Below are 27,693 nucleotides of genomic sequence, written 5' to 3' on the forward strand. Positions count from 1 at the left end.
GCCCCCTCATATCCCTATAGCTCCCCAAGCCCTATAGCTCCCGACCCCCCTCTAGCCCATCCCTACAGCCCCCCATCCTCTATAGGGCCCGGCCATAGGGCTGCTGTCCTCAACCACCCCCGCTCCCTCCCCCTATTGGGCAGCTTTTCCTGGGGTCCCTCCCCCTCCACAGACCCCCCCTCCCCTATAGATCCCCCCCAACAGATACTTCCTATAGGGCGGCCCGACCCTCTCCCCCGGCTCTCCCTCCCCCACCTTCTTATAGGGGATCCTGCCCTCACATCGCCCCCGTATCCCCGAGTCCTGCCGGGCCCCACAGCCCTGACCCTACAGGGTGACCCCCCACAGCCCTGACCCTACAGGGTGACCCCCCACGGCCCTGACCCCCCCGGCCCTTAGAGCTGCCCCATAGCGGGGTCCCACCAGCCCCCTCGGGTGTCTCGGGACCCCTTTCGGAGGCACCTGTAGGTGACGCCCCCCATGACCGGACCCTATAGGGTGCCCCCCCCATCTATAGGGTGCCCCCCCTCTGTAGGGTGACTCCCCCAGCCCCTTAGCGCCCCCCAGCGGCGGGATGGAGTTCCTGCGGCGCCGTCTCTCTGACGGGAATTTCCTGGCGGGGGGGGGCGGGGACCCCCCCGGGGCGGGGCCGGGGGCGGGGGGGGGGACTGGAGTGGGGTCGGCGGGGAGACCCCCCCGGAGCACCGCTTTGGCCCCGCTGCTGCTCGTCATTGCCCCCCCTGGCACCGACTGGTAGGTATTGGGACCCCCTCTGGGACCCCCAAGCCCCCCTTCCCCCGGCGAACCCCCCCGTCACCTCTGAGACCCCCAGCACCCCTCCCGGGGAACCCCCCGATTACCTGTGGGACCCCCATCCCCCCCTTCCCCCAGGGAGCTTTTTGGGGGGATGGTCAGTTTGGGGTGGTCACGTTTGGGGGGGGTCAAGTGTGGGGGGCAGATTTAGGGTCTCGTATTGAGGGGGCCGGTATTGGGGATCAATTTGGGGTGGGGAGATTTGGGGGGTCACATTAACGGGGGGTCAATATGGGAGAGGGCACTTTAGGGGGTCATTTGAGGGTGCGGATTTGGGGGGGTTCAGATTCGTGGGGACACTTGGAGGTGTCTTTTTGGGGGGGGTTGGTTGGAGAGGGGACCCTGGGGGGCATTTTGAGGACCCCAAACCCTCTAGTTTTGGGTTTTGCACCCTCTGACCCCCCCCAGGGTGAAGCTCTTCAAGGGTAAATCGGTCCATGGGGATGTGGAGCTGCGAGTGGAGCAGGTGAGTTTTGGGGACCCTCCCCCAGTTTTGGACAACCCCTAAAAATTTGGGGTCTCTCAATCCTTTGGGCTCTTCCTCAGATTCTGAAACCTGCCCATAGAGTTTCATGTACCAGTTTGGGGGTTCAGACACGTTTGAGGGTGCCCCCAGGGAGGTTTTGGGGGCTCTGGGGGACTTGGCATCCCCATGGATTTTTGGGGCCCCTCCTAATTTTTGGGATGCTCTAACCCCCCCCCCCCCCCCCCCCATTCCTTGACTCAGTTTGGGGGTTCAGGGAGGGTTTAGAGGCCCTGAGAGATATTGGGGAGTCTTTTGGGGGATTTTGGGGTGCCCTTAAATCTCCTTTTCTTACCTCAGTTCGAAGGTTTTGGGGGTTCTCTGGGGGTCTTGGGGTCCTGCTGGATTTTGAGGTTCCCCCCTTGAATTTCAGGTGCCCCTAAACCTCCTATTCCTCAATCCAGTTTGGGGGTTCAGGATGGGTTTGGGGGGGGTCTCCCTAGATTTTGAGGTCTCCATGTGAGATTTTGGGTCCCCCCAGAATTTTGAGATGGATCTGAATCTCTTTTCTCGACCCAATTTGAGGCTTCAGGCAGGTTTGGGGTGGGGGGCGTTTAGGGGTCCCAGGGAGGCTTTGGGGTCCCCCCTGGATTTTGGGGTTCCCCAGGCCCAGTTCTCGGAGCTCTCCTTGGCTGCCTCCACCCACGGAGCCCTGAGTGTCACCATCGACTCCCCCCGGGGGGGCACCAGGTGGGATTTGGGGACCCCCCTCCCCCATTCAGGGGTACTGAGGCTATGGGGAGGGGGGGAAGGCAGTTTGGGGAGGCTGGGGAGATCTTGGGGGGCACTAGGTGGGAATCTGGGGCTGTGGGGAGGATTTTGGGGGCCCAGGGGGTTGTTTTTGAGGAGCCACAGGTGGGAGTTTGAGGGACAGGGTCAGAATTTGGGGTGCAAGGGGAAGTTTAGGGGTTTGGGTGCAGAGTCGGATGTTGGGGTGTGGGAGGGGGTTGTTGGCACCGGGGTTAGGGGGAAAAAGTGGATTTTGGGGATGAATTTGGTTATTTGGGGTGGGGGTGAATTTCTGGGGTCCGGGTGTAGTTTTGGGGATGGGGGGTCAAATTCGAGGGTGTGGGGTTGGGCCTTGGGGTGGAGGGAGGGATTGTGGGGTGGGATATTGGGGGGACCGGGGGCTCTGGGGCCCCCCTGACCCCCTCCCCCCCAGGCGGGTGCGCCCTGACTTTGTGCTGGTTCGAGAACCCCCCGAGGGGGGGGCCGGGGACGCCCCTCGGCGGCTGCTGGTGGGGCTGCACCTGGGGGGGGTCCCCAGCACCGACCCCCTCCCCGCCCTGTATGGCTTCGCCCACCCCCCCTGCCTGGTGTGTGGGGCACTGGGGGGGCACTGGGGGGGGTGGGAAGGACTGGGGGGGACTGGGGGGGACTGGGAGGGACACTGGAGGGCACTGGGGCGGGACGGGGAGGCACTGGGAGGGCATCTGGGGGAACCGGGGAGGGACTGGGAGGTGATTGGAACAGACTGAGAGCTGCTGGGAGGGGACTGGGAGGGACTGGGGAAGGAGTGAGGGGCACTGGGGAGCACTGGGGTGGACTGGGAGGTGACTGGGATGACTGGGATGACTGGGAGGAGGGAGACTGGGGGACTGAGAGAGATGGGGAGTGTACTGGGAGGCACTGGGAGGGATAATCGGGCAGACTGGGAGCACTGGGCAGGGTGGTTGCACACCCCCTGACACTCCCAGTGCTCCCAGTTTGCCCAGTTGGTTCGGCTGCAGCGGGAACTGGGCCCCGAGGCCTTTCCCCTGGTCCCACAGCGCTTCTGCAACCGCCCCCGTGGACTGGTGAGCACTGGGAGGGGACTGGGAGCATTGGGATGGACTGGGAGGGGTGGGGAGGGGACTGGGAGTACTGGGATCTATTTTGGGGCAAGTGGGGTGTGTCACTGGTGTGTCACTGGTGTGTCATTGGTGTGTCATTGGTGTGTCTCTGGTGTCACTGGTGTGTCAGTGGTGTGTTACTGGTGTGTCACTGGTGTTTCTGGTGTCACTGGTGTCTCTGGTGTCACTGGTGTGTCACTGGTGTGTCACTGGTGTGTCACTGGTGTGTCATTGGTGTGTCACTGGTGTGTCACTGGTGTGTCATTGGTGTGTCACTGGTGTCACTGGTGTGTCTCTGGTGTGTCACTGGTGTGTCACTGGTGTGTCACTGGTGTGTCAGTGGTGTGTCACTGGTGTCACTGGTGTCACTGGTGTGTCTCTGGTGTGTCACTGGTGTGTCATTGGTGTGTCAGTGGTGTGTCACTGGTGTCACTGGTGTGTCTCTGGTGTGTCATTGGTGTGTCACTGGTGTGTCATTGGTGTGTCATTGGTGTGTCATTGGTGTGTCACTGGTGTCACTGGTGTGTCACTGGTGTCACTGGTGTCACTGGTGTGTCACTGGTATCTGTCCCCAGCTGACTGCCCCGACCTTCCCCATGACGGTGACTCTCAGCCCCGCCCCCGCTGGGGTGGGCCAGGTGAGGCCCCGCCCCTCCTCAAACCCTGCCCTGTCCCGGGGGTGTGGCCAGGGTGGGGCCCGCAGTGGGCGGGGCCGGGGGGTCCCAGCTGGGGGGTGTGGACCAATGGGGAGTGTGGCTTGGGGGTGGGGGTGTACAAGTGGACGTGGCTTAGCGTTGTCCCCGCCCCCAGAGGCAGAACGGAGGGGGATCGATGGGTGGGCTCGCAGGAGAGGCCCTTTTTGGGTGTGCCCAAATGGGGTGTGGCCCCGTGTGGGTGTGGCTCATCCACGTCCCTGCCCCAAGACGAGAAGCTGATCCTTTGGGAGGGCTGAGGGGCTCACGGGGCGGTCCCGGTGGGCGTGGCCAGTGGGTGGGGCGTGTGTGACCTGTCCCCCCAGGTGCGCGTGGGGACGCCGCAGGTGCTGGGGGCGGTGGCGGCCGCCATGGGCGGGGCCCGGGCCGGGGCCCTGGTGCAGGGGGGCCCCGCGGGGACCCAGCGGCTGCGGGTGCAGCGCATCGGGGACGAGTACCGGGCTCTGCGGTGAGGGCGGGGCACGGGGGCGGGGCTGGGGCGGGGCCTGGGGCGGGGCTTGGAGGTACAGGGTCCTGTGGTGGGGTGGGGCTGGGGGTGGAGCCAGGCCTTGTGGGCGGGGACTGGGGTACGGGCCTCTGTGGTGATGGGTGGGGCTTAGACCTGGAGGAGGGGCTTGGACCTGGGGTGGGGCCTGGGCCTGGGGCGGGGCTTGGAGGTACAGGGTCCTGTGGTGGGGGAGGGGCCACGGAGGGGGTGCCTCGGTGTGAAGCAAGACTTGGGGGGGTGGGGGCCAGGTGATGGCCTGGGGTGTGGCTTGGCTCGGGGGCGTGGCTTAGGGTACCTGCCCAGTGGTGAGGGGTAGGGGCCAGGTCAGGGGTGGGGTCAGGCTTTGGGAGTACTGGGCCCTCTGATGAGGGGTGGGGCCTCAGCCTGGGGGGTGGGGCTTGGGGTACAGAACCTGGGGGGGGCCTGTGGGGGTGTGAGGGAAATGAGAGATGGAGAACTGGGGGGTAACAAAGGCCATGGGGCCTTTGAGGCCCTCCCTGACACTTGTGCCCCCCTTTCCACCCCCCAGGTGGTCTCTGGGGGCTGCAGATGCTGCGGGGGAGGGGCCTCACGTGGAGCCGGTTGCCCTCAGCCCTCGGTGAGTGTGGGGGGCGGGGCCTGACCCGTGAGGGGGCGGGGCTTGTCTCTGAGGGGCGGGTTCTCAGAGGGCTGAGGGAGGGGTCGAATGCCTGGGCTGGGGCTGTGGGAGGGGGTGTGGATACAGAAGGGCAGGGCGACAGAACAGGGAGGGACTGTGTGGAGGAGGCGGGGCTATGCAGAAAGAGGTGGGGCTACATAGAAGGGTGGAGCCACAGGAAGGGGTGGGGCCATAGGAAACAGGGCCATGAGGGTGGGAAGGGGTGGGGCATTGGAGGTGTGGCCATTGGGAAAGTGTGTGGCTTTCATAAGGGGCGTGGCTCTCCTTGGGGGAGGGGCTACATCAAGAAGTTGGGGCTGGGGGTGTGGCTCTGTGGGCAGGGCTTTGGAGAAGGAGCTTCAGGCAGGGGTCCTAAAATACCCAACAGGGGTGTCCCTGTGCTCAAGGAGGCGTGCCCAGGGTTAGTGGGTGTGGCTTCAGTCTCTGGGCATGGCCATCTGAGCCCCTCCCCCTGCCCTGCAGGCACCGGGGGTGGGTGGATGCCTGCGCCGGCCTCTTTGGGGGCGTCGACATCTGCGGGGTGGAGGCGCTGCGGGGCCCTGACGGGCAGGAGCACATCGTGCAGGTACCTCCACACCTGGGGGTCCCCCCGGGCACCGGGGACCCTCCCTAAGCCCTGAGGGTCCCCCGGGCACCTGAGTCACACCTGGGGCCCTCCCCCCCAGGTTCTGGGCTCTTGGCTGCCACTGCTGGGGCCGGGGGCGGCCGAGGATCGGGGCCGGATCGTGGAGCTGGTGCTGGCGCGGATGAGGGAGGAGCTGCCCTGCCCCGGAGCCCCTCCCCTTCCCGGCCACGCCTACAGGTAATTCCCCCTCCCCCCACAGTCCCCCAGAACCCTCCTGAGCCTCCCAAGTCTTAAACCTGCCCCTTCCTTTCTGCCCCACAGACATCAGTGACGTCGGGGTCCCCCCGGCCGGGGACCCCCCCACAGCAACGGCCCCAACCACAGGGTGAGTGAACCCACAAAACTGAGACCCCTCCTTCCCCGCTTAATCCTGGGACAACCCAGAAACCAAGGGACACTCCAGAATTCATGGATCTGTGTAAATGTGGAGCCTCCCAAGAGTGTGACAATCCCCCTCAAAACCTGACCTCCCCTAAAGTGGGACCCACAAAAATACTGGGACCAGCCCCTGAAATTTGGGTGTAACCCCAAGTCCTGGGAATCCCCAAAGCAGGGACCAAGAAAACCCTTCAGATACCCAAAATCTGGGGACCCTACCCTGCGAGACATCCCCCCAAATCTGCTCCCAACCCTGCCCTTCCATCCAATGCTTGGACAGAGCTGGATGCAAATTTGGGGGATTCCACCCAAAATGGGCTCCTTTGCCTCCCCCTAACTGGCCCATTCAGTTGTCTCTCTTTCCCCACAGGGGCCCCACCGCCGTCTGGCCCCGCCCAGCCCCGCCCACCACCGCAGGGGCAGCCTCGCCCCCCGCTGGGTGGAGCTTCACCACGCCCTGCTCATCCCAGCCCCACCCCACCACGAGGTCCCGCTCAGCCCCGCCCACCTGGTCCACAGCCTCGCTCCCAAACTCCACCCACGTCCCCACAGACACGCCCACAAGCACCCCCTACCTCCCCCCAGCCCCGCCCCCAAACCCCACCCACCTCCCCACAGCCGCACCCGCAAGCCCCGCCCCCCACCGTGCAACCGCGCCCTCCACTCTCTCCATCTGTGTCTCAGCCCCGCCCCCCCACCCCGCAGCCCCGCCCCCAAGCCCCACCAACCTCCCCGCAGCCCCGCCCCCAAGCCCCACCGACTGCACAGCCTCGCCCTCAGGCCCCGCCCACCACCCCACAGCCCCGCCCACCAGGCCCAGCCACATCTCCCCAACCGAGGCCCAAAGCTCCGCCCACTTCCCCGCAGCCCCGCCCACCAGGCCCAGCCACGGCCCCCCAGCCACGGCCCCAAGCCCCGCCCCCCACCGCCCAGCCCCGCCTCTCCAGGTCCCCCTCGGTGCCCCAGCCCCGTCCCCAAGGCCCGCCCCCCGCTGCCCAGCCCCGCCCCCCAGGCCCGCACACCCCGCCCACCACTCGACAGCCCCGCCCACAGGCCCCACCCCTCGCCCCCAAACCGGCCCTGGCCCCCAAACCGGGCGGAGCCCCTCCCCCAAGGTAAGTCGGGGGGATGCGGTGGGAGGGGGCGGGGCCCGACCTCGGGCCCCCTGACCCCGCCCCCTCCGCAGCCCCGCCCCCGAGCAGGGTCCCCCCGAGAGCCTGCGGGCGCTGCGGCAGAGCTTCGCCAGCCTCTTCACCGACTGAGGGGCCGCCACCCCCAGCACACCCGGGGAGTCCTGGCTCTGGGACCCCCACACACGAGGGGTGCTCAGGCACCTGGGACCATGAAACCCCCCCTGGGTGGATCCCGGGAGCCTCGAGAATCCACCAGGGAGTCCCAGGAACCCCTCAAATGCTCCCGGGGGTGCCCAGGTTTCTGGGACCCCCCTGAACCCACCCGGGGGGGAACTCAGGCACCAAGTCCTCCCCTCCCATTTTCTGCGCACCCCGAAACCCCCCCCCCCAAGAGCCTGGGGGGGTCCGTCAGTGTGTGCTCGTGACACTGTGTGTGAGCCCCGCCCCCGCTTCGCCCCGCCCCCGCTTCGCCCCGCCCCCGCTTCGCCCCGCCCCTTTCGCTGCTGTGTTTGGGAGGGGCAATAAAGTCCTGGAGCTGCTTCTGCTGTGTCTCTGCTGGGGCGGGGGGAGCCCCCGAGGCGGGGGGAGCTCACGGACCCTCTGGAGCTGAGGGTGGCACCTAAAGATCGTCGGGGGGCCACGCGAGTAGAATGTCCAGACCCCGGGCAGAGGGCTATAGACCCCCCCCAGAACTGGGTGAGATGTTGGGCCTGGGGGGCCCATAGACCGGGGGAGGGGGGTGGAACCGGGAGCGGAGCGTAGACCCTACAGCCCCCCATTGCTCTGGGGGGGGCTCCGTGCCCTGGAGAGTCCGGGGCCGTTATGGCCTCTGCAGAGACGGGGGAGTCCCGACAGGCCCAGCCTGGGGAATGTCACGACATTAGTCCCGATAAGCGCAGGGGAAAGAATGGCGGCTGGACCTCCCGCCCGCCAGGGGCGCTCCAGGCACTAGGCAGCGGCGCGCAGCGATGACGCAACTCCGGCTCCGCCCCCCGCGCCGCGTCGGTCGGTGATGACGTCAGGGCGGCGATGGCGGCGGCGGAGAAGACGCAGCGCTACGAGGCCTTCGTGAGCGACGTCCTGCAGCGCGACCTGCGGTCAGTGACGTCACACCCCGCCCCGGGCCCCGCCCCGGCCTCTGCCCGCGCCCACTCCCCCCGCCCCGTCCCCGCAGGCCGCTCAAGTCCAGCCCCCGCGGCCTGGCCACGCCCCCTTCCCGCCCCTCCTCATGCAATGACCACGCCTATAAACAGCATCGATGCCCCGCCCCCGAGCTCCAACCCCGCCCCCTCCCGCTGACCCACCCCCTTCGACGAGCCCCGCCCCATTGCTGCCCCGATGCCCCGCCCCCCGCGCCGAGGCCCCGCCCTGTCCAACAGCGCCCCCCGCAGGCGCGTGCAGGAGCAGCGCGACGCCGTGTTCGAGCAGCAGGCGCAGGTGCTGCAGCTCCGCTCCGCCCTCGCCCGCCTACAGGTGGGTGGGGCCTGGGGGCGGGGCCTGGGGGCGAGGCCTGGGGGCGGGGCCTGGGGGATATTGGGGGCTGTGGGGGGAGGGAGTGCAAGTTTTTGGGGGCACTGGGGGCATTGTTTTGGGGCCCTGGGGTTTCATTGGAGGGGGTTGGGAGTCTTGACGGGGCAGTTGGGGACCCTGCGGGGCATTGAGGATCTCATGGGGGGGATTTGGGGGATATTTGGGGGTATGTGGGGTTGTTTGGGGGTGTTTGCAGGTAGTTGGGGGTATTTGGGGGTCCTTGGGGAGATTAGGGGGTTATTTGAAGGTTATTTGAAGGCATTGTATTGGGAGGATCTGGGGTATTTGAGGGTTCCTGGGGGGAGTTGGGGGTCCCTGAAGTGGGATTGGAGGTCCCTGGGGGTGTTTGGGGTTGCCTGTATTGCACTGGGGGAATCTGGGTGATTTGAGGGTCCTGGGGACTGTCTGGGGTTCCTGAAGGAGGGTTGGGGGTCCCTGGGGTGGCTGGGGGTCCCTGTGTTGCATTGGGGGGTTTGGGGGTCCCCAGGAAGCCGCCGCCCCCCTGCGCACCCAGGTCGACCTCGGCTGCAACTTCTTCGTTACTGCAGAAGTGTGAGTTGGAGGGGATCCCAAAAACCCCCTGAGTGACCCAACCCCACCCCCAGGGTTACCATGGGATGCTTCGGGATCCCAACCTCCCCCTGGGACCCGCAGAGGAACCCAGGACTCCCCTGGGCCCCCCGTATTTCCTCGAGACACCCTCAATCCCCAGGGACTCCATAAGCCTGGTGGGACTTCCCCAGGGACCCTAAAACCACCCTGGGAATCCCCATGGGAGCCCACTGGGAATCTCTTGGAATTCCATAACTTCCTCTGGACAGCCCCTGTGACCCCTGTGGGCCTCCACAACCCCTGCGGCACCCCATAAACCCTCCAAGGACCCCCATAGCCCCCCCAAACCTCCCTTTTCCCTCCAGCCCGGACCCGCAGCGTGTGTTTGTGGCCCTGGGCTATGGGTTCTACGCGGAGCTGACGCTGCCCGAGGCCCTTCGGCACCTGGAGCGCCGCAGCCGCCTCCTGCAGCGGTGAGACCCCCCGGACATGCACACCCCGAGACAGCCCTAGGCCTTGGGCCCTGGACACACCCCCTGAAACACCTCTGGGCCCTGGACACACCCTCTGGACACACCCTCTGGACACACCCTGGACACACCCTCTGGACATACCCTTTGGACACACCCTCTGAACACTTGCCACACCCCAGCCTTGGCCATTCCCCCAGTTAGGCCACGCCCCCCAGCAGGCTCTTGACACTCCATGCCTGGGCTGTTGGGTGGTTACAGAGGGTTCACAAGCCTCCCCCCCACTTTGTCAAGACTCCACCCAAAAAAGGCCATACCCCTGTCAAAGACAACGCCCTCTCAGCATGCCCTGCCCCCTGTCTTAGCTGCCTGGGGATGGGTGGGGTGGGAGGGAGCAGTGCCCATCCCAATAAGCCCCACCCCTTTCCTGGGCCGTGCCCCCTTCAGGCCACACCCCCTTTGCCCACAGCTGTGGCCACAGGAAGCTCCTGATGGATAAACCACGCCCCCTGCCACCCCGCCCACCCTGCCTAGGCCACGCCCCTCACCATAAGAAGAGACCACGTCATTGCCCTATGACCAAAAAATGGGGAGTGTGACCCCGCCTCCTCCATGTGGGAGGCTCCACCCCCTGCTGAGGCTCCACCCCTCCCACAGGCTCAGTGACTCCCTGACCCGGGATGGGGCCAAGATCCGGGCGCACATCCGGCTGGTGCTGGAGGTAACACCCCCGACCCCTTCCTTTCCCCTCGGCCCCGCCCCTCCACCTCCTGATCCCACCCCAACGCTCTGCCCCCCCAGGGCCTGCGGGAGCTCCAGGGGCTCCAGGATCCCCCTGCCACCTCCGAGCCCTGATGGACACCTGGGCCCCCCTCTCACCTGTGTATCGTGTATGTAAACCTGGAGTAAAGAGCTTTTTGTAACCCTGGAGTAACGTGTGTAAACATCAGGTAAAGGCTTGTGCCTTCAAGGAGGAACCTGGAGTAGTTTGTGAGTAAACAGTGAGCCACCTGTCAGCAGCCCCGGCAGGGTCCTGTTAGTAACCCTGGAGTAACCCTGGACTACCCAATATGCAACACTGGCACGATCTATGAGTAACCCAGAGCAGGAGCTCAACAGTGCTGGAGAGGTTTTGAATAACCCAGGAGCAACCTCAGAGTAATCACAGTGGAACTGCAGGGCAATCTTGGAGTAACTTATGGGCAAACTTTGAGTAGCCTCAGCACAAGACCTGAGTAACCTCAGGGTACCACTGGAGTATCCTGTTATTGACGCTGGACTAACCTCGGAGTAGTTGCTGGAGCCCCCATGAGTAACACTGGAGTAATCTCAAAGCACCCATTAGTGACTGTGGAATAAATAATGAGTAACCCCAAAGTCTGGTCTGCTTCACCCCCCCAAAAAGGGGTGGAGCATCTTTTGGGGTGTCCCCGCCCTCTCCAGCCCAAGGGGAGGGGGAGCAGGGCGAGGGGTTCCTATTGGACGTTTGGGAGTTGGGGAGGAGCCCGAACGCGGCGTGGGGGGTGAGGGGCGGCTGGTCCCGGGGTGGAGGGGGGCGGGAGAAGGGAGCAGATGGAAACGGGGGGCGGGTGGGCGCCCGGCCGGGCGTGACGACACTGGGGCTGCCGGAGAGGGAGACCCGCGATCCGGGAGCTGCCCCAGTCCCCCCCCAGCAGGGATCCCCCACGTTCCCTTCGCGGCGGGGCAGTTCAGGGGGGTCCCGGCCCCGAGGAGTCCTTCAGGGGGGGCTCCGAGAACCGCCCCCGGGCCCCCCGAGCCCCCTCTCCTCATTGCGGGGGCGTGTCCTCACCTGGCCCCGCCCCCGCGAGTCTCCTAATTGGCCCCGCCCCTCTCGCTGACGTCACCCGGTCCCGCCCCGCCGCCATCTTGCGCCGCCGCCGCCGCCGCCGCTCCCGCCGCTCCCGCCCGGCCCGGCCCGGCCCGGCCCCCCCGGAGCCGCCCGCGGGGTCGGGCCCGGCCCCGCCATGGCCGAGGATTTCTGGGAGGCCCCGCGCCGCTGAGCCGGTAACGGGGGAACCCCCCAGGAACCCCCCAGGGAGCCCCCCGGGATCCCGCGGCCCGGCCCCGCCTCTGTGAAGGCAGAGGGGGGGGGAGGAAGGGAGGAGGCCACGCCCCCTTTGGCCACGCGCACCGGGGCGGGGGGCGCGGGGGTACCGTGGAGTTGGGGGGGTCTGGCACTTTGGGGAGGGGGACTCAGGCTTGGAAGGATCCTGTTTTGCAGGGCCTCAGGTGGGTCCAGGTGTGCAAGGGGTGCCCAGGCGTGTGGGGTGCTCCAGGTATGCGGGGGGGGGCCCAGGTGTGCAGGGGGGACAGAGGTGTCGCCGCCCAGGGCTCGGCCATGGACCGGATGAAGAAGATCAAGCGGCAGCTGTCGATGACGCTGCGGGGGGGCCGCGCCCCCGAGAAGGGTCTGGGGGACCCCCGCGACGGCCACGGCAGCGACAGCGGTGAGCGCCGGCCCTTTAAGGGGAGCCCCGCCCCCTTTGAGGGATCCCCGCCCCTCTAAAGGGAGGCCTGGCCCTTTAAGAGGGACAGGACATGGGTTGGGGGTGCGTGGCCCTTTAAGAGCTTTTTTGAGAGGAGGGGGGGAGACTGAGGGGGTGCTTGGCCCTTTAAGAGAGCGTCTGCCCCTTTAAGGCGGCGGGGCAGGGGTTGGAGGTGCCTGGCCCTTTAAGTCACCCCCGGCGGGGCACGGGCCCTTTAAGAGCTCTGGGGTCCCTTCTGTGCCCCCCCCTTCACCCCCTGGGTCCTTCCGCCGTCCATCTGTCCCCAGGATCCCCCCTTGTCCGTCCATCTGTTCCCGTATCCTGTCCTCTGCCCGCCCCCCGGTGTCACCACCTGTCCCCGGCCCCCCTGCCTTGTGTCCCCGTGTCACCCCCCCAGACTTGTTCCCCAGGTCTCCCCTGTGCCCCTGTCCCGGGAGGAGGGGACACAGAATTGGGGGTCCCTGGGGAACTTGTGGGAGGGATGGAGGGACCTTTGGGGGCTTTAGGGGGGGTTCGGGAGAGTCCTGGGGACCTTTGGGAATCCCTTGGGGTTTGAGGGAGTCCTGGGGGTTTGGTGGGCAGGCTCTTGGGATCCAGGGAGATGGGGGTCCCTGAGTGGGGACTTTGGGAGGGCTTGGGGACACAGGGGGATCCCGGGGGGGGGGATCCCTTGAATTTGAGGGGGGTTCTGAGATTTTGGGGGGGTCTCAGGAGGGTTCAGGGATCCCGGGGGGGTTTTGGGGGGCCCTGATGTCCCCCTTGCCCCCCAGAGGCAGGGGGGGAGGAGGGGCGAATGGGATCGGACGGGGAGAGTGACCCCCCCTCGGGGACATCCTCGGAGGAGGTGGCATCGCCTGTGCGCCTGCGCCAGCACCCGCGGCCCAGCGCCTGCGAGGTGGGACTGGGGGGACTGGAGGCACTGGGGGGACTGGGGGCACTGGAGAGCACTGGGGGGATTGGGAGCACTGGAGAACACTGGGGGGCACTGGGGAACTCTAGGGGGACTGGGGACACTTGGGGGGACTGCACGGGACTGGGAGGCATTGGAAGCACTGAGGGGAGTACGCGGGACTGGGAGGCACTGGAAGCACTGGGGGGACTGGTGGCTCTGGGGGCACTGGAAGCACTGCAGGGATTGGGAAGCACTGGGAAGAATGGAGGGCACTGGGAGGACTGGAGGGCACTGGGGGGACTGGGAGGAATGGGGAGCACTGGGTAGAGTTCAGGGGAACTGGGGGGTACTGGGGGCACCGGGGGTTTTGGGGGGAGCCTGTGGGGGTTTGGGGCTGATCCTGGGGGGTTTTGGGGTCCCCATGTCACCCGTGTCCCCCCAGGACGTCACCAAGCGCCTGTCCCTGCCGGCCGACACCCGCCTGCCTGAGGGGGGGCTGGGGCTGCCCGGGCCCCTCAGCCGCCGCCTGCGCCGCGTCTCCCTGGTGCGTCCCAGTACCGACCAGTACAAACTGATACTGAGGGGTAGGAACAGCAACATCCCCCCGTGCCCCCTGGTCTCCTCGGGGGGCAGCTGATGAGCCTCCACCTGCTCTGGTATCCCCTGCTGCATCCCAGTGTGGACCAGTACAGGCCAGTATATAGAGCAGCTGATCCCAGTGTCACTTCCTGGGGCTTCCCAGCGCCCGTCAGTTGTTCTGAGCCCTCTGCAGTGGCATCCATTGAACATCGATGTGTTCCAGTGTGAATTGGTGTAAACCAGTATAGGCAGTGTAGACCAATATGAATCAGTACAGGGTGGGAGGGACCAGCATCACCCCATCCAGTACTTCCCAGTTTTCCCAGTAATCTTTTCCCTCTTTGGCCAGTCGGAGATCGGTTTTGGGAAGTTGGAGACCTACGTCAAACTGGACAAACTGGGAGAGGTGAGGGGGGTGCCCAGTAGGTGGGGGGATGGGGCCACCCTGTGTTCCCCCTTGTGTCCCTGATGTCCCTGATGTCCCCACTGTCCCTATGTCCCCACTATCCTTGTGTCCTCATGTCCCCCCATATTCCTGCCTCCCCCTGTATCCCTGATGACCCCATGTCCCCCTTATGTCCCCAATGTCCCCATGCCCCCTGTGCCCCTGATGTCCCTGTGCCCCTGTCCCCAGGGCACCTACGCCACGGTGTACAAGGGCCGCAGCAAACTGACCGAGAACCTGGTGGCCCTGAAGGAGATTCGGCTGGAGCACGAGGAGGGGGCCCCATGCACGGCCATCCGCGAGGGTGAGGGGCACAGGGAGGCCTGCACGGCCATCGGGGGGGGCTGAGGGGGGTCTGCATGTCCATCCATGAAGAGGAGGCATGGGGGGGCCCCTATGAGGGTTGGGGGGCGTGGGGGGGCCCCCACAAAGGTGGGGGGCAGAGGAGGGCTGGGGGGAGTCTGAGGGCTGGGGAGCAGGGTGGGAGCTGTGGGACACCATGGGGGGGATGCAGAGGTTGGGGGACACTGGGGGGGTTGGGGCTGGGTGGAAATGGGAGGGCTGGTTTGGAGGTCTGGGCATGGTTCACACGAGGGCTGAGGCCGCTTACCCTCATGTCCCCCCCTGTGTCCCCCTTTCCGTGTGTCTCTCCCTGTGTCCTGTCTTTGTCCCTCCCATGTCCCTCGGATCCCCTCCCGTGTCCCCCCACAGTGTCGCTGCTGCGGGATCTCAAACATGCCAACGTGGTGACGCTGCATGACATCGTCCACACGCCCCAGTGCCTCACCCTCGTCTTTGAGTACTTGGTCAGCACCTCTAAAACCCTTCTGGGACACCCAAAATCCCTCCCTGCACCTCCAAACACCCCTGGACTCCAGAATTTCCTCCGGGACATCAATCCAGTCCCTGCACCCCAGTTCACTCCTGGGCACTTGGAGCCCTCCCAGGTTCCCCCCAAGGACCTCCATCTTCCCCAAGGGCCCTCCCAAGTCCCCATCGACCCCCCAGATCACTGTAGGGCCCTCTCAAATGCCCTGTTGACCCCCTCAGTTGCACCCAGAGCTCGTTAAAACTCTCCAGCACCCCCAGACTCTCCCCCACACCTCCACACCTTCCCCAGTGACCCCAGGACCGCCCAAATTCCCCATGGACCCCCTCCAGGAAGTCCAGGACCCCCCCTAACTGCCCCATTTTGGGGTCCCCCTGTCCCTCCTCCAGGATCGGGACCTCAAGCAGTACCTGGATGACTGTGGCAACGTCATCAGCATGCACAATGTCAGGGTGAGGGGGTCTGGGGGGTCATCAGCATGCACAATGTCAGGGTGAGGGGGTCATCAGTGTGCACAATGTCAGGGTGAGGGGGTCTGGGGGGTCATCAGTGTGCACAATGTCAGGGTGAGGGGGTCTGGGGGTCGTCAGCACACACCATGTCAGGGTGAGGGAAGTTTTGGGGGGGACTCATCCCAGTGTGTGTAGGGATCAGGGAGGTGTGGGGGAAGGTCAGGAGGGTGCACAATGTCGGGGTGTGGGGTTAAGGGGGGCCAGGGTGGTGAGAGGGTGTGTGAGGGGTCTGGTGTCTCCCAGGAGGGTGGGGGGTTTAGGACTTGTTTATGGGGTTTGTACCCATGGAGGGACCAGGATTGTGCCAGGGGCGTGCAATGAGTGCACAGTGAGTGTGCCCTGAGCATGCAAGGCCCATTTTTGGGTGGGGGGCAGCTGTTCCTGTTCCAGCTGCTGCGGGGCCTCGCGTTCTGCCACCGGCACAAGGTGCTGCACCGCGACCTCAAGCCCCAGAACCTCCTGCTCAGCCGCCGTGGGGACCTCAAGCTCGCCGACTTCGGTCAGGGGACCCCAAAAATGTGTCCTGGGACCCCAGCTTCCCCCCTGGAACCCTCAATACCCTCCCTGCCCCCCCCCCCCAGGATACCCCAAATCCCTGTCCCTGCATTTCTAAAATAAACATGGTGTGTATCAAAACACAACCTGAGACCCCCAAAAGTCTCCCATCTGCAGGTACCAGAACCCTCCAGAACACTCTTGGAGACCCTTGTGGGGACACCAATTTCCTCCTCGGAGACCCCAGTTATCCCACGTGACCCCATTTGTTTCCCCAGAGACCCCAATTTTACCTCCAGGGACCCCCAGAACCCCCTTAGGGGCCACCATTGCCCCATCTTGGGGACCCCAATTCCCTCCCCTCGGGACCCCAGTCAACCCCAGGACCCCCTTGGGGCCCTTCATTGCCCCCCGTGAACCTTTCTGGGGACCCTGACCCCCTGTTGCCCCCCAGGCCTGGCCCGAGCCAAGTCCATCCCAACCAAGACGTACTCGAGCGAGGTGGTGACGCTGTGGTACCGCCCGCCCGACATCCTGCTGGGCTCCACCGAGTACTCCACCCAGATCGACATGTGGTGGGTGCAGGGGGGCTCGGGGGGCACGGGGGCCCTTTGCACGGGGACCCGGGGCTCTTGCACAGCTCCAGGAGCGGTTTGCAGGGCTCTCATGCACGAGGGTCTCGCACGAGTGGAGGGGGCACAGGGCTCTGTGCCAGCCTGGGGGTCTTGCATGAGGAGGGGGCACAGGGCTCTGTGCCCACCTGGGGCTCTCGCATGGGGGGGGCACAGGGCTCTGTGCCAGCCTGGGGGTCTCGCATGAGGGGGGGGCACAGGGCTCTGTGCCAGCCTGGGGGTCTCACATGAGGGGGGGGCACAGGGCTCTGTGCCAGCCTGGGGGGCTCACATGAGGTCTACGAGCCCTGTTTGGGGTGGGAGGTCTCTCCCAGGAGGGTCTCGCTGGGAGTGGGATGTCTGGGGGGGTTTCTTGCCTGAGGGTCTCGCTGGGCACAGGGGCGTTGGCTGCATCTTCTCAGAGATGGTGACGGGGCGGCCGCTGTTCCCTGGAGCCACCGTGGAGGAGCAGCTGCACTTCATCTTCCGCCTGCTGGGTACGGGGGGCTTGGCTTTGGGGGCGATCCAGGGGGGTTTGGGGTGAACCTGGGGGGATTGGGGTGAAATCAGAGGTTTTGGGGCAAAGCTGGGGGGGAATAAACAGGCTTGGGGGGGATAAATGTGATTTTTTTTTGACAGGACTGGGGCAAATTCAGGGGTTCTGTGAAAACTGGGGGGAACTGGGGAAAATTGGGGAAAATTTAGGGTTTTGGGGAAAATTTCAGGGGACTTGGAGTAAATTAAGGGCCTTGGGGAAATCTAGAGGATTTTAATCAAAACTGGGTGGAAATTAGGGAGTGTGGATAAATGTGGGAGAGTCAGAGGTTTGGGAAATGAAATGGTTTTGGAATAACTGAAGGGGGTCTGAGGTAATATGAGGAGCTTTGGGGAAAATTAAGGGGCTTGGGGAAAATTAAAGGGGTTTGGGGTTGAATAAAGGGATTTGGGGTAATTTTGCAGGTCCCTGGAATTGGAAGGCTGGGGGGGTCCAAGGTCTGGGGGGCTGTGGGGAATTTTGGATTGATCCTCTGGGATTTGGAGGGTGAGGGGGCACTTGGGGGGGCTCTGACCTGCCCTGTCTCCCCCAGGGACCCCGACGGAGGAGACGTGGCCGGGGATCGGGGCCAACGCTGAGTTCCGGGCCCACAAGTACCCGCTGTACCCGCCCGAGGGGCTGCGGCACCACGCCCCACGGTGGGGGGGGCACATGGGAGGGCTGCCCCAAAAGGGGGGGGTTGCTGCCCAGAAGTGGGGGTCTCTGTACCATAGTGGGGGTCTCTGCACCACAGGGGGACTCTTTGCACCATAGCAGGGGCTTCCCCTGCCCCATGAGGGGGGGTCTCTGCCCCGTAGGGGGTGTCCCAATCCCACAGGGAGGTTGCTGCCCCATGGGGGGGTACCTGACTCCCTCTTTTCCACCCCCCAGGCTGGACCACGACGGCGCCGACCTGCTGGGGCAGCTGCTGCAGGTGAGGGGGATGGGCTTGTGCTGGCCCCGCCCCTCCCCACGGGCCCCTCCCAGCCCTGCCCCGAGCCCCTCCCTGTGCCATTCCCACCCCCCCCAGTCCAAGGGACCGGGCCCCTTTCCCAGATGAGGCGTGGCCTCCCCAAGGCCCCCCCACCCCATGGGCGTGGCTTACACAGGCTCCACCCACTGTGGGGTGGGAGGCACACAAGGGAGGGAGGGGATGGGGATGGGTGGGGCCACGCCCTCTGCGGGTGTGTCCCCGCCCCGTGGGCGTGTCCTGACGGTAGGCAGGGCAGTTCGAGGGGCGACGGCGGCTGCCGGCGGCGGAGGCCATGGCTCACCCGTTCTTCGGCTGCCTGGGCCCGCGGGTCAGCGCCCTGCCCGACAGTGAGTGCGGGGACGAGGGGACGGGGGTCCTGGGGGTGGGGCTGCCAACACTTGGTGCCAGGGGAGCGTCGTGTGGGCGTGGCCTGAGGGCAGGGGCTGTAGTGGGCGTGGCTCTGTGCATTGGGTGGAGCTTTTTGGGTGTGGCTTTGGGGTGGGCCAGGGGTGCGGAGGAGTCTGTGGGTGAGGGCTGGAAGTGGGTGGGGCACTTGTGGGGGGTGGGGCTTGTTGGGGCAGGGTGGACCCTTGGAGGAGGTGGAGCTTCCCCTGGAGGAGGGTGCCCATTGGTGGAACTGGGTGGCAGTGGGAGGAACTCCAGGGGCAGGGTTTAGCCATTGGTGGGTAGAGCCTCAGAGGTGTGGGAGGAGCTATGCAAATCAATGATGTGGGGTAATGCAAATCAGGGAGGTGTGGGAGGAGCCATGCAAATCAGCGAGGTGTGGTTTTCTAGGGGGTGGGGCTTGAAAACGACCACATCCCCTCTGCTGTGGTAACACCCTCTTGATGTGAGGCCCTGCCCACCCCCCTCTTCCCCCGCAGCCACCTCCATCTTCGCGCTGAAGGAGATCCAGCTGCAGAAGGAGCCGGGGCTGCGCGCGGCCCCCCTGCCCCCCCCAGGTCAGCACCCGAAACTGTGACCCCCCGAAACTGCGACCTCCCCAAACCCACACCCTGCCCCCCTCGTTTTCTCCGTAGGTTCTTCCGCCTTCCGGGTGCTCGACACTGAATTCTGATGCTGAGCAGGTAGGGCCCCTCAAAATCGGGTGACCTGCCCAAAATGGGGGACCCTTCCCATGGGACTGCCTGATTGACTCTTCCCAAAGTTGAGGAGCAGTAGCATTAGGGGTAGGTCCCGAAATTATGGGGAACACCCCAAAAAACGAGCCCCCCAAAACATCTAAAATTTGGGAGGGTCCCCTGGAAAGGGGACTTTCCAGAAATGGGTGATCTACCCCAAAACCAGGGAACACCCCCCAGACAGGGACCCTTAAAGGTCAGAACACCCCCAAAACATGGAACTGCTGCACTATGGGCCCCCATGATATCTGGGGCTCAGAGACCCCCAAAATGGAATAACTCTTATGAATGGGGAAACCTCTAAAAAGGGAGGAGGGGGCAAATTTAGGGGTTCATCCATTTGGGGCCACCCCCCCTTACCTGCTTCCTCTCCCCACAGCCCCTGGACTGCTGCTGCAACCCCCCAGGACCCCCCAAAACTGGGGGGGGTTGCCACAAAACTGGGGGGTGACGCCCAAGATAAGGGGTCGCCCCAGAACTACAGGAGGGCCCCCTGGACCGGTAACCACGGCCCCCCAAAAGACCCCCTGAGGAACCGCTGCTGGATTTGGGGGGCGTCATGTGGGACCCCCCACTGGAGGGGGGTTTGGGGTCCCCCCTATTTTTTTGGGGAGTTCCCTTGAGTCTGGGGTTTCTTCCCCCCAATTTACTTCGAGTTTTATTTTTTCAAGGCAATATTATAAATAAGAGTCTATATGGGTCCCTCCCCTCAAGGGGCGGGGCTCAGAGGGGGTGGAGCACAGCAGGGTGGGGCCTAGCAGGGGCAGGGCCACCCTGGGAGCAGTTTTGGGGCGGGGGGGCGGGGAGGGTGAGTTACAGTGCCCTTCTGTGCTTACTCTGAGGTTACTTACACTCAACTCCAGGGTTACCCTGTTGTTATTTGGGGCCTCAGCATCTCCCAGGAGGTTCCCCAGGGTGGAGGGGCTTCCTCTGAGGTTGGTCCCACTCCAGGGTTACCCCAGGGTTACTCAGGCCCAACTCTGACTTTTCTCCAAGGCAGCTCAGGCCCAGCTCTGTGGCCGTATCTGCCCTACTCCAGCCTTATTTCATGACTCCTCAGCCTCTCCTTGCTCACTGCTGTGGTGTTACTCAGTTTCTACTCTTGATTACTCAGATGCTACTCAGCTGGGGCTCCCCTCCCTCCCCTGGGTTGCTCGTGGAGATTATTACTCCGAGCCTTCTTGGCCCTTATGTTGAGGTTGGTTGGTACTTTACTCCTACCCAGATTTTACTCCAGTGTTACTCATGATTGAGGGGGGTGGTCTTTACTCTGAGCTTTCTCAGCTCTTAGTCTGAAGTCACTTGATACGTTGCTCCTATTCAGAACTTACTCCAGGGTTCCTTCTGGGTGTCCTTACTTTGAGTTTACTCAGTCTGAGGTTACTCAGTACTTCTAGACAGAACTCACTCCAGGGTTACTCATATGGGCCCTTAGTCTGGGTTTGCTCAGCTCATCCTTTTGTGTTGTTTGATACTTTATTGCTACTTGCACCTTACTCCAGGGTTACTCCATATGGTTCATTCTCCTTTGCCTTTGCCCCACACTTACTCTGGTGTTACCAACCCTTTGGCCTACTCAGTGCTTCCGCGGAAGTTACGCGCGTGCTCCTCTGTTGCTGCCCAGCTACTCACCACAGTGACTCAGCCCTTACTCAGAAGTTACTCAGCCCTTACCACCTTCTGCTACTCAGCTCTCCCTATTTATTGCTTGAATCCCAGGTTCTCTCATCCTCAAAGCTGTACTCCGGCATTACACAAGTCTTGGCCTGCCTCATCTTACTCAGAGGTTGCTCAGCCCTTACTAGCAGGTTACTTAAATGCATCTTAACGCTGACTTGCTCCACACTTGTAATTAGGCTTGTGTGGTGGGTCCTCAGAAGGGACTTAGGCCTTACTCAACACTTAATGCTTACTCAGAAGTTACTAAGGCCTTAGTGGGCCAGCCCTGTTTACCCCCCAGTGGGTTTGGGGTTACATGGCAGCGCCTTCTTTGCTACTCAACCTTTACTCAGATGATACGAAGCCCCTCTTCTGCTTATGAGCTTCCCCCGCCCTCCAATCGCTTCCTTAGCCCCTCCTTGTGCTACTCAGAGGTTGCTGAGTTGACCTGTGTCACATCTTTACTCATATGTTACTCAGTCTCAGCTCTGGTGTCTCCTGCTCCCCCTGTTCTTCCAGGCCTTTTCTCTGAGGATACCCAATGGATACACCTCCTTCACTGCTTGCCGTGGTGTTACTTACCCTTTGCACTTCCACGATGCTCTCAACTATCTTCTGGGCCTCACAGCTCTTACTCCAAGGTTACTCAGCCCTCGCTGTTGTTCAGTATCTTGAAGTTACTTGAGGTTTGTTATGTTGAAGTTACTCAGATGCTACTAGAGGTCACAACTTACACTGAGATTGCAAAAGTTACCCAGTACACTGGTGGGAGGGGAGTACTCTTTACTCAAGAGTCGCTTATCCCCTTACTCCAAGGTTCCTACGTACCCAGTGGCCACACAATTGTTACTCTGTGGTCAATCCTTGCTCTGAAATTACTCATCCCTTACTCCAAGAGCACTCAGCCTCCACTTCTCACTCCAGGGTTACCCAATCCCCATCCTTGGGCTAATCAGGTGTTACTCCAGAGTTACTCACACTTGATGCCGAGGTGACACTTCACTCTTGGGTTACTCACATGCCCCCCACCCCGAGGCCGAGGCCGCACAAAATGGACACTTTACATTGAGGGCGATTCGTGCCCTGGGGGAGAGAGAACTCAGTGGTTACTCACCCTTTACCTTGAGGTTACTCCCATCTCACCCCCCTCCCATCCAGCCTCACTCAGGATCGCCAAACCTCGCCCACCCGTCCCGTCCCTGTCTCTATAGGTACCGTGTATATATGTACAGGGGGAGGAGCAGGGGGCGTGGCTTTTTATATGCAGTGGGAGGGGGCCCGCCCCCCCCCCGCCCCCTATAGCGCCCTGCGGGGCCGCGGGAGCCCCGTCGGAGGGGCCCTTGGACTGTTCGGGGGTTCGGCGGGTCCGCGGGGGCTCCTATGGCCCCCTTGGCGGGTCCCTGTGGCCGCCGGGGGGTCTGTGGGTCTCTATAGGGTGGGGAGTTCCCTATAGCTCACACGGGGGCCCGGGAGGGGGGAGTGGGGTGCGCGGAGCCCCTCTGGCCCCGGGGGGGTCATGGATTCTACGGGGGGTCGCTCCCCCGGCATCACGGGGGGAGGGGAAGGGGCGGGGCCGCGGCGTTTCGGCTGTAACGGGACCGACCATTAAAGCCTCCCCGGGACCGGTGTGACCCTGTGTGAGCCCCCCCGGGACCCCTCGTGTGAACCCCTCCGAGCCCTCCCAGCCCCTCCCGGGACCCTGTGTGACCCCCGAGAGCCCTCGGGTACGCTCCTCCCTCCCAGCTCCCCCGGGATCCCCCGGGCCCCCATCGGGACCCACCGGGACCACGAGGGCCCGAGATCCCCCCCGGCCGGGCGGTACCACGCGCTCCTTTCCCCTCCCCAACCCCCCCACCCCAATGGTCTGTTCCGCGCCAGGGGGGCGGGTCCCAGCGGCTGGCCAATCGCGTGGCGGCGCGGCCGTGACGCGCGGCGGGGGCGGGGCCGGTTGATAACCCGGGGCGGGGCGGGCGCGGCCTCATTCCGGGCCCGGCCGGCGCCGCGAGGGTGAGTCGCCGCCGCTCCTGTCGGGGCTCCGTCCCCCGTTCCCCCTGTCGCGATAGTTGCGGCTCCCGCCGCTCCGCGCAGGCGCTGCCGCCGGGCGGCACTTCCCCCCTCTCCGCTCCCGCCCCGCCGCGTTCGGGGCCGCGCGGGGTTCGCGCGTGCGCGGGAGGGCGGGGCCAGCGCGCGCGGGGAGCGGGAGCGGCGCTTCCGGGGGGTGCCCACGTGGCTGGGGGGACCCACGTGGGGCTGGGGTGACGTCACGGGGGAGCCGAGGAGTTCCCGTGACGTCACTGGGAGGGGAGGTGTGGAGCTGCGAGAGGTACCCCCAAGACGGTGACGTCATGGGGGTTGCTCTAGGACTGGGGTCTCCTGGAGAGCTATGACGTCACTGGAGACCACGTGGGGTGTCCCACTACAGTAACGAAGTCATAGGGGCCCAGGGGAGTGCATTCTGCGAGCCGTGACGTCACTGAACCCTGCGTGGGGCAGAGGGATTCCCTCTGGGCTGTGACGTCATCAGGCTTCAGGCAGGGTGGAGGTTGCTGTGAGGGTTGGGACATCAGGGGGGATCTTGGGGAGTTCCAGCCAGGGCTGTGATGTCATAGCACACCAGGGGGTGTGGGGGCAGGGTTATGACGTCATAACTCCTTCCTCCTCCCCAGCTTGTAGTGTCACTGGAGGGGCAGGGCCCCGCCCTATGACATCGCTCCCGGCCCCGCCCCCCACGCATGGCGGCGGAGGAGGGGAAGCTCTTTGTGGGGGGCCTCAACTACGACACGGACGAGCAGGGGCTGGAGCAGCACTTCAGCTCCTTCGGGCCCATCGCCGAGGGTGAGGCACTCCAGGACCCCCTGGAACCCCCAACACCCCTCAACCCTCCCCTGGGGACCCCCAAAGCCCCTTGGGAGCCCCAAATCCCTCCTGGGACCCCCAGATAATACAGACACACCAACTCCTCCCCAGCACCCCCATCTGTTGCCCCCAAAAGCCCCTGAGATCTCCCAAACTCTGCTCTAGGACCATTTCCTCACTCAAACCCTCCTGAGAGTCATCAGATCCCCTACCAGAGCCCCAGAATCCCCTCGGGTCCCCCTGCCTCTTCCTGGGGACCCCCAGATCTCTCCAGGAGTCCCCAGAGTATTGAAAACTGCTTGGGGAGGGAGGACACGTTGGAAGGGCCGACTCCCCCACTGGAGGACTTGGGTTTGGGGTGACACCCAAGGGTGGAGGCCCTATTTTTGGGTGTAACCTATAGAATGGGGTTTGGGGGGGTTCCCTCTGCTTTTGGGACCCCAGATTTTCAGGGGGGATATCCATGGCTGGGGGTCACCATGTCCCTTTGGACCCCAGTTTAGGGTCTTAATGCACAGGATTAGGTTTGGGGGTGGGGGTCCCTTCCTCCTGTGTGACCCCATTTCAGGGGGTCCCAGCCCTCCCTGACTCTCCCCATTCCCCCTCAGTGGTGGTTTGGGGGGTCCCTGACCCCCCTGACCCCCTGTTCCCCCGCAGTGGTGGTGGTGAAGGACCGGGAGACCCAACGTTCCCGTGGGTTTGGCTTCGTCACCTTCACCAACCCTGAGCACGCGAGCGACGCCATGAGGGCCATGAACGGCGAGGTGGGCGGGGGCACAGGGGGCACCCAGAGCCTGGGGAGCCCTGCACGACATTTAGGGTCACTCAGGAGGTCTGGGACGCTCAGAGGTTTCAGAAGGAGTCTGGAGGGGGACCCCAGAGAGGTTGGGGGCCCTCAAGGGTCTGGAGTCCCTTGTGGGTGGCCGGGGAAATGTGGGAGGCCCTCAGGGGGGCCTGGGGGATCTCTGAGCGGGTTTGGGCCATTTTTAATGGGGTCTGGGGGCTCCTGGCAGGGTCTTGGGGGTCTCTAAGGGTGTGGGGGTGCACTTGAGGGTCCCTGAGTGCCCCTGGTGGGGGGTCTCCAGGGGTTCTGGGGGGCACTTGGGGATCCCCAGGAGGCCATTGGGGGTCTCTAAGGGGCACTGGGTAGAAGTTGAGGAGCCCTAAACAGGTCTGGGGCTGGGGGGTCCCAGGAGGGGCCGGGGTGACCCCAGCATGGCGTGTCCCCAGTGCCTGGACGGGCGGCAGATCCGGGTGGATCACGCCGGGAAATCGCCCCGCGGTGCCCGAGGGGGCTACGGGGGGGGCCGGGCCCGGGGCCGAGGCTACGCTCGAGGTACGTTTTGGGGTACCTGGAGGGGGCTTGTGGGGGTTAAGAGGCTCTTTGGGGGGTTTATAGGGTGGTAGTTGGGGTACTTTGGAGGGCTTTTGGGGGATTTGAGTGGTTTGGGGAGGGCAGGGGGTCTGTGGGGTTGTTTGGAGGGGTTAATGGGGAACCTGGGGTCATTTGGGGGGGTACTTGGCAGGGTGAAGGGTTTTTGAGTTGTTTGGGAGGGGGGGTTGGGGGGATGTGTGGTGAGAAGGGATTTGTGAGGTGCTCAGGGGGCTTTTGGAGGGGTAATTTGGTGTCTGGTGGTTTTGGAGAGGACTTGGGGATTTTGGTTGGCTTTGAGGGGGTGCCTGGGGGGTCTTTGGAGGGGAGGGGGCTGGAGGAGATTTGGGGTGACCTGGGGGAGTACATGGGGGATCTTGGGGGGCTGTTTGGGGGGGGAGCTGGAGGACACAGTGGGGCACTGGGGTCCTAGATGGATCTTGGGGGGAGCAACAAGAGTTTTGGGGGGATCTGGGCTTTGTTTGGGGACTGAGGATTTGGGGGGCTCTGGGGCGTCTTGAGGAGTTCTTATGTCCCCTCCTACCCCCCCACAGGAGGAGGTGACCGTGGCTACGGGGGCCGCTACGAGGGGCGCAGCGGGGGGGGCTACGGGGGCTCCCGTGACTACGGTGGCCGGTGAGTGGGGGGCACCCCCGGGGTCTGGGGAGGCCCCGGGGGTGCTGGGAGGGTGGTGGTAGAGCTGGGGGGTCTTTTGGGTGCAGGAGAATCCTGGGGGAAGCTCTGGGGGTGCTTGGGGGGTGCTCGGGGGGCTCCTGGTTGCTGGGGGGGCACCCATGGGTGCTGACCCCCCCTGCTCTCCCCCAGGAACCAGGGGGGCTACGGCGAGCGCTTCCCCTCGGCCTCGTACCGGGACAACTATGACAACTGAGGTAGGGGCACGGCGGGGGGGGGTGGGGGTGGCACCCCCAACAGTGACTGGGGACACCCTGGGGAACCCCCCTGCACACAGCTGGGGACCTCAAAAACCCTCCAACCCCACAACCCTTCCCCCCAAACCCCCCATTTTTGGAGGGAGGCTACGTGGTTTTCTGACACCCCCCCCAACTATTTTTGTGGAGTTTGGAAGGGGTTATTGTCTCTCCTAAATAATTTTGGAGTCTTCGTCCATGTTGCCAATTTTGAGGGGGTTGGGGGTCCCTGAACCCGCTCAAACTCCCATTTTGGAGGGACTGTGGTACACTCTGACATCCCCTCAATCATTTTAGGGTGGTTTTGGGGTTCTCTCCTTTTATGCCCCCAATTTTTTAGGAGGAGTGACAGTCCCTGAATCCCCAGAACCATCCATTTTGGAGGGCTGTGCTGGTCTCTGACCCCTCCGCTAATTATTCTGTGTAGTCCCTGACCCCTCCAAACCCTTGTTTTTGGGGGGCAGCGGCTACAGAGTTCTCTGACCCTCCCAAATTATTTGGAGGATAGTTTCGGGTTCCTCCTGTCCCCCCAAACCCCCATTTTTGGGGGCTCTTTGAGTGCCCCTTCCCCACTGATTTCCTTCTCATCCTCAGCTTGGACCCTCGGTGCTGGATTTCAGGGGGGGCCCCTCCTCCCCCGGGCCATGGATGGACGCCGAGGGGGGAGTGGGACATGGTGGGGGGGTGTGAAGGTGGGGAGAACCCTCAATTTGTACTCCCCTGTGTCCTATTAAAGGTCAGACCCTCTCTGAGTCACGTCTCTTGTCTGGTCCTCTCTGGCTGGTCCCTGCTCCATGGGGGTCTCCAAGCGCTGCAGGATCCCTGTGGAGTGACCTCACTCCAAGGGGGATATCTCAGGGTGACCCCATTCCAAGAGGGGATCTCAGGGGGCTTCAGTCCCTGTGGGGTGACCCTGCTCCACTATGGGGTGACCCCTCTCAAAGGGGGGGGGGGTCTTGAGGGGCTCCAGTTCCCGTGGGGTCTCCAGTCGGGTCTTGGGGCACTTTGCTCTTGCTGACCCACCCTGGGCAGTTTGCAGCGAGGCCTCTCCAGCTCCCAGCGTTTCAGCCTCGGTCCTCTCCATGTCAGGGCAGTCCCAGCTGCCCCCTCAACCCTCCTGGAACGTGGCACAGCCGGGGATGGCAACTCAGGCACCGTCCTGGCAGGAGCAGCGGGACCAGAGGAACCAGCCCATGGCATCCCAGTGCCCCCAGTTTCAGGGAAACTCACCCTTTTTTTCACCTTTTTCAGGGTTTAAATTGAGGGGAGAGCCTCTTTATGCATCATTCTAAGAGTCTAAATCCTTTTTCTATTTTAAGGATTAAATAGAAGGAAAACCACACTTTGCTTTATATCGAGGGGGAAAGGGGTGGGAAATGTGAGCCACTTGGGGAGACCTCCAGAGGTGCCCCCACAAATCCAGAGGAACCTGATGGTGTTCAGGAGTCAGGAGGGACTTAGGGAGATGTGGGTTATGGGGATGAGAGAGGGTGGAGGGAATTTGGGAGAGTCTTGCATGGGGCACAGGGAGGGAACAAGGGAAAGGGGGGGTTTTGGGTGGGGGTGTCTCCAGTTTGGATGAAGATTCCTCACAGACAAAAGATGCCAGGACAGAGAGCTCTTGCTGTCCGTGGAGTGCCAAG

The 27,693-nt window shown here is 63.9% G+C and overlaps 5 protein-coding genes across 7 annotated transcripts; 4 read left to right on the plus strand and 1 right to left on the minus strand.

Moving 5' to 3' along the window:
* The first annotated feature begins 15 nt into the window (after positions 1 to 15).
* On the plus strand, positions 16 to 7,701 carry SYN1 (synapsin I). Its single transcript, XM_064639066.1, has 13 exons — positions 16 to 753; positions 1,222 to 1,279; positions 1,944 to 2,026; positions 2,499 to 2,652; positions 3,043 to 3,132; positions 3,744 to 3,806; positions 4,187 to 4,329; positions 4,898 to 4,966; positions 5,489 to 5,591; positions 5,692 to 5,828; positions 5,913 to 5,976; positions 6,400 to 7,144; positions 7,216 to 7,701. Exons 1-11 carry the CDS (start codon positions 575 to 577, stop codon positions 5,920 to 5,922), a joined length of 1,089 nt encoding a protein of 362 aa, XP_064495136.1. The 5' UTR covers positions 16 to 574; the 3' UTR covers positions 5,923 to 5,976; positions 6,400 to 7,144; positions 7,216 to 7,701.
* Positions 6,806 to 7,941, minus strand: LOC135404338 (elastin-like). The gene is made up of 2 exons (XM_064639067.1): positions 7,216 to 7,941; positions 6,806 to 7,144 (listed from the first exon to the last, which is right to left on the minus strand). The coding sequence occupies exons 1-2, from the start codon at positions 7,939 to 7,941 to the stop codon at positions 6,806 to 6,808; spliced, it is 1,065 nt and encodes a 354-aa protein (XP_064495137.1).
* A 177-nt stretch (positions 7,942 to 8,118) lies between these two features.
* Positions 8,119 to 10,637, plus strand: UXT (ubiquitously expressed prefoldin like chaperone). Its single transcript, XM_064639076.1, has 6 exons — positions 8,119 to 8,259; positions 8,554 to 8,635; positions 9,180 to 9,244; positions 9,610 to 9,717; positions 10,372 to 10,435; positions 10,516 to 10,637. The coding sequence occupies exons 1-6, from the start codon at positions 8,192 to 8,194 to the stop codon at positions 10,567 to 10,569; spliced, it is 441 nt and encodes a 146-aa protein (XP_064495146.1). The 5' UTR covers positions 8,119 to 8,191; the 3' UTR covers positions 10,570 to 10,637.
* Positions 10,638 to 11,590: 953 nt separating this feature from the next.
* CDK16 (cyclin dependent kinase 16) lies at positions 11,591 to 23,578 on the plus strand. Of its 3 annotated transcripts, none has more exons than XM_064639064.1 (17): positions 11,591 to 11,739; positions 12,065 to 12,182; positions 12,992 to 13,116; positions 13,556 to 13,657; positions 14,042 to 14,098; positions 14,327 to 14,441; positions 14,849 to 14,943; positions 15,356 to 15,418; positions 15,854 to 15,977; positions 16,428 to 16,548; positions 16,984 to 17,081; positions 17,673 to 17,778; positions 18,011 to 18,053; positions 18,349 to 18,439; positions 18,977 to 19,054; positions 19,133 to 19,180; positions 23,560 to 23,578. In XM_064639064.1, exons 2-16 carry the CDS (start codon positions 12,074 to 12,076, stop codon positions 19,168 to 19,170), a joined length of 1,365 nt encoding a protein of 454 aa, XP_064495134.1. In that variant the 5' UTR covers positions 11,591 to 11,739; positions 12,065 to 12,073; the 3' UTR covers positions 19,171 to 19,180; positions 23,560 to 23,578. The 3 variants fall into 3 exon arrangements, with proteins under 3 accessions (XP_064495134.1, XP_064495133.1, XP_064495135.1); XM_064639063.1 differs by lacking the exon at positions 23,560 to 23,578 and adding an exon at positions 19,614 to 22,524; XM_064639065.1 differs by lacking the exon at positions 23,560 to 23,578 and adding an exon at positions 19,614 to 22,524 and having other exon boundaries at positions 17,673 to 17,733.
* Positions 23,579 to 23,598: 20 nt separating this feature from the next.
* Positions 23,599 to 26,802, plus strand: RBM3 (RNA binding motif protein 3). Its single transcript, XM_064639074.1, has 6 exons — positions 23,599 to 23,728; positions 24,407 to 24,513; positions 24,980 to 25,085; positions 25,676 to 25,757; positions 25,947 to 26,011; positions 26,645 to 26,802. Exons 1-5 carry the CDS (start codon positions 23,626 to 23,628, stop codon positions 26,008 to 26,010), a joined length of 462 nt encoding a protein of 153 aa, XP_064495144.1. The 5' UTR covers positions 23,599 to 23,625; the 3' UTR covers position 26,011; positions 26,645 to 26,802.
* Positions 26,803 to 27,693: the final 891 nt, after the last annotated feature.

The sequence above is a fragment of the Pseudopipra pipra genome, chromosome 31 (assembly GCF_036250125.1).
Source record: "Pseudopipra pipra isolate bDixPip1 chromosome 31, bDixPip1.hap1, whole genome shotgun sequence".
Lineage (NCBI taxonomy): Eukaryota > Metazoa > Chordata > Aves > Passeriformes > Pipridae > Pseudopipra > Pseudopipra pipra.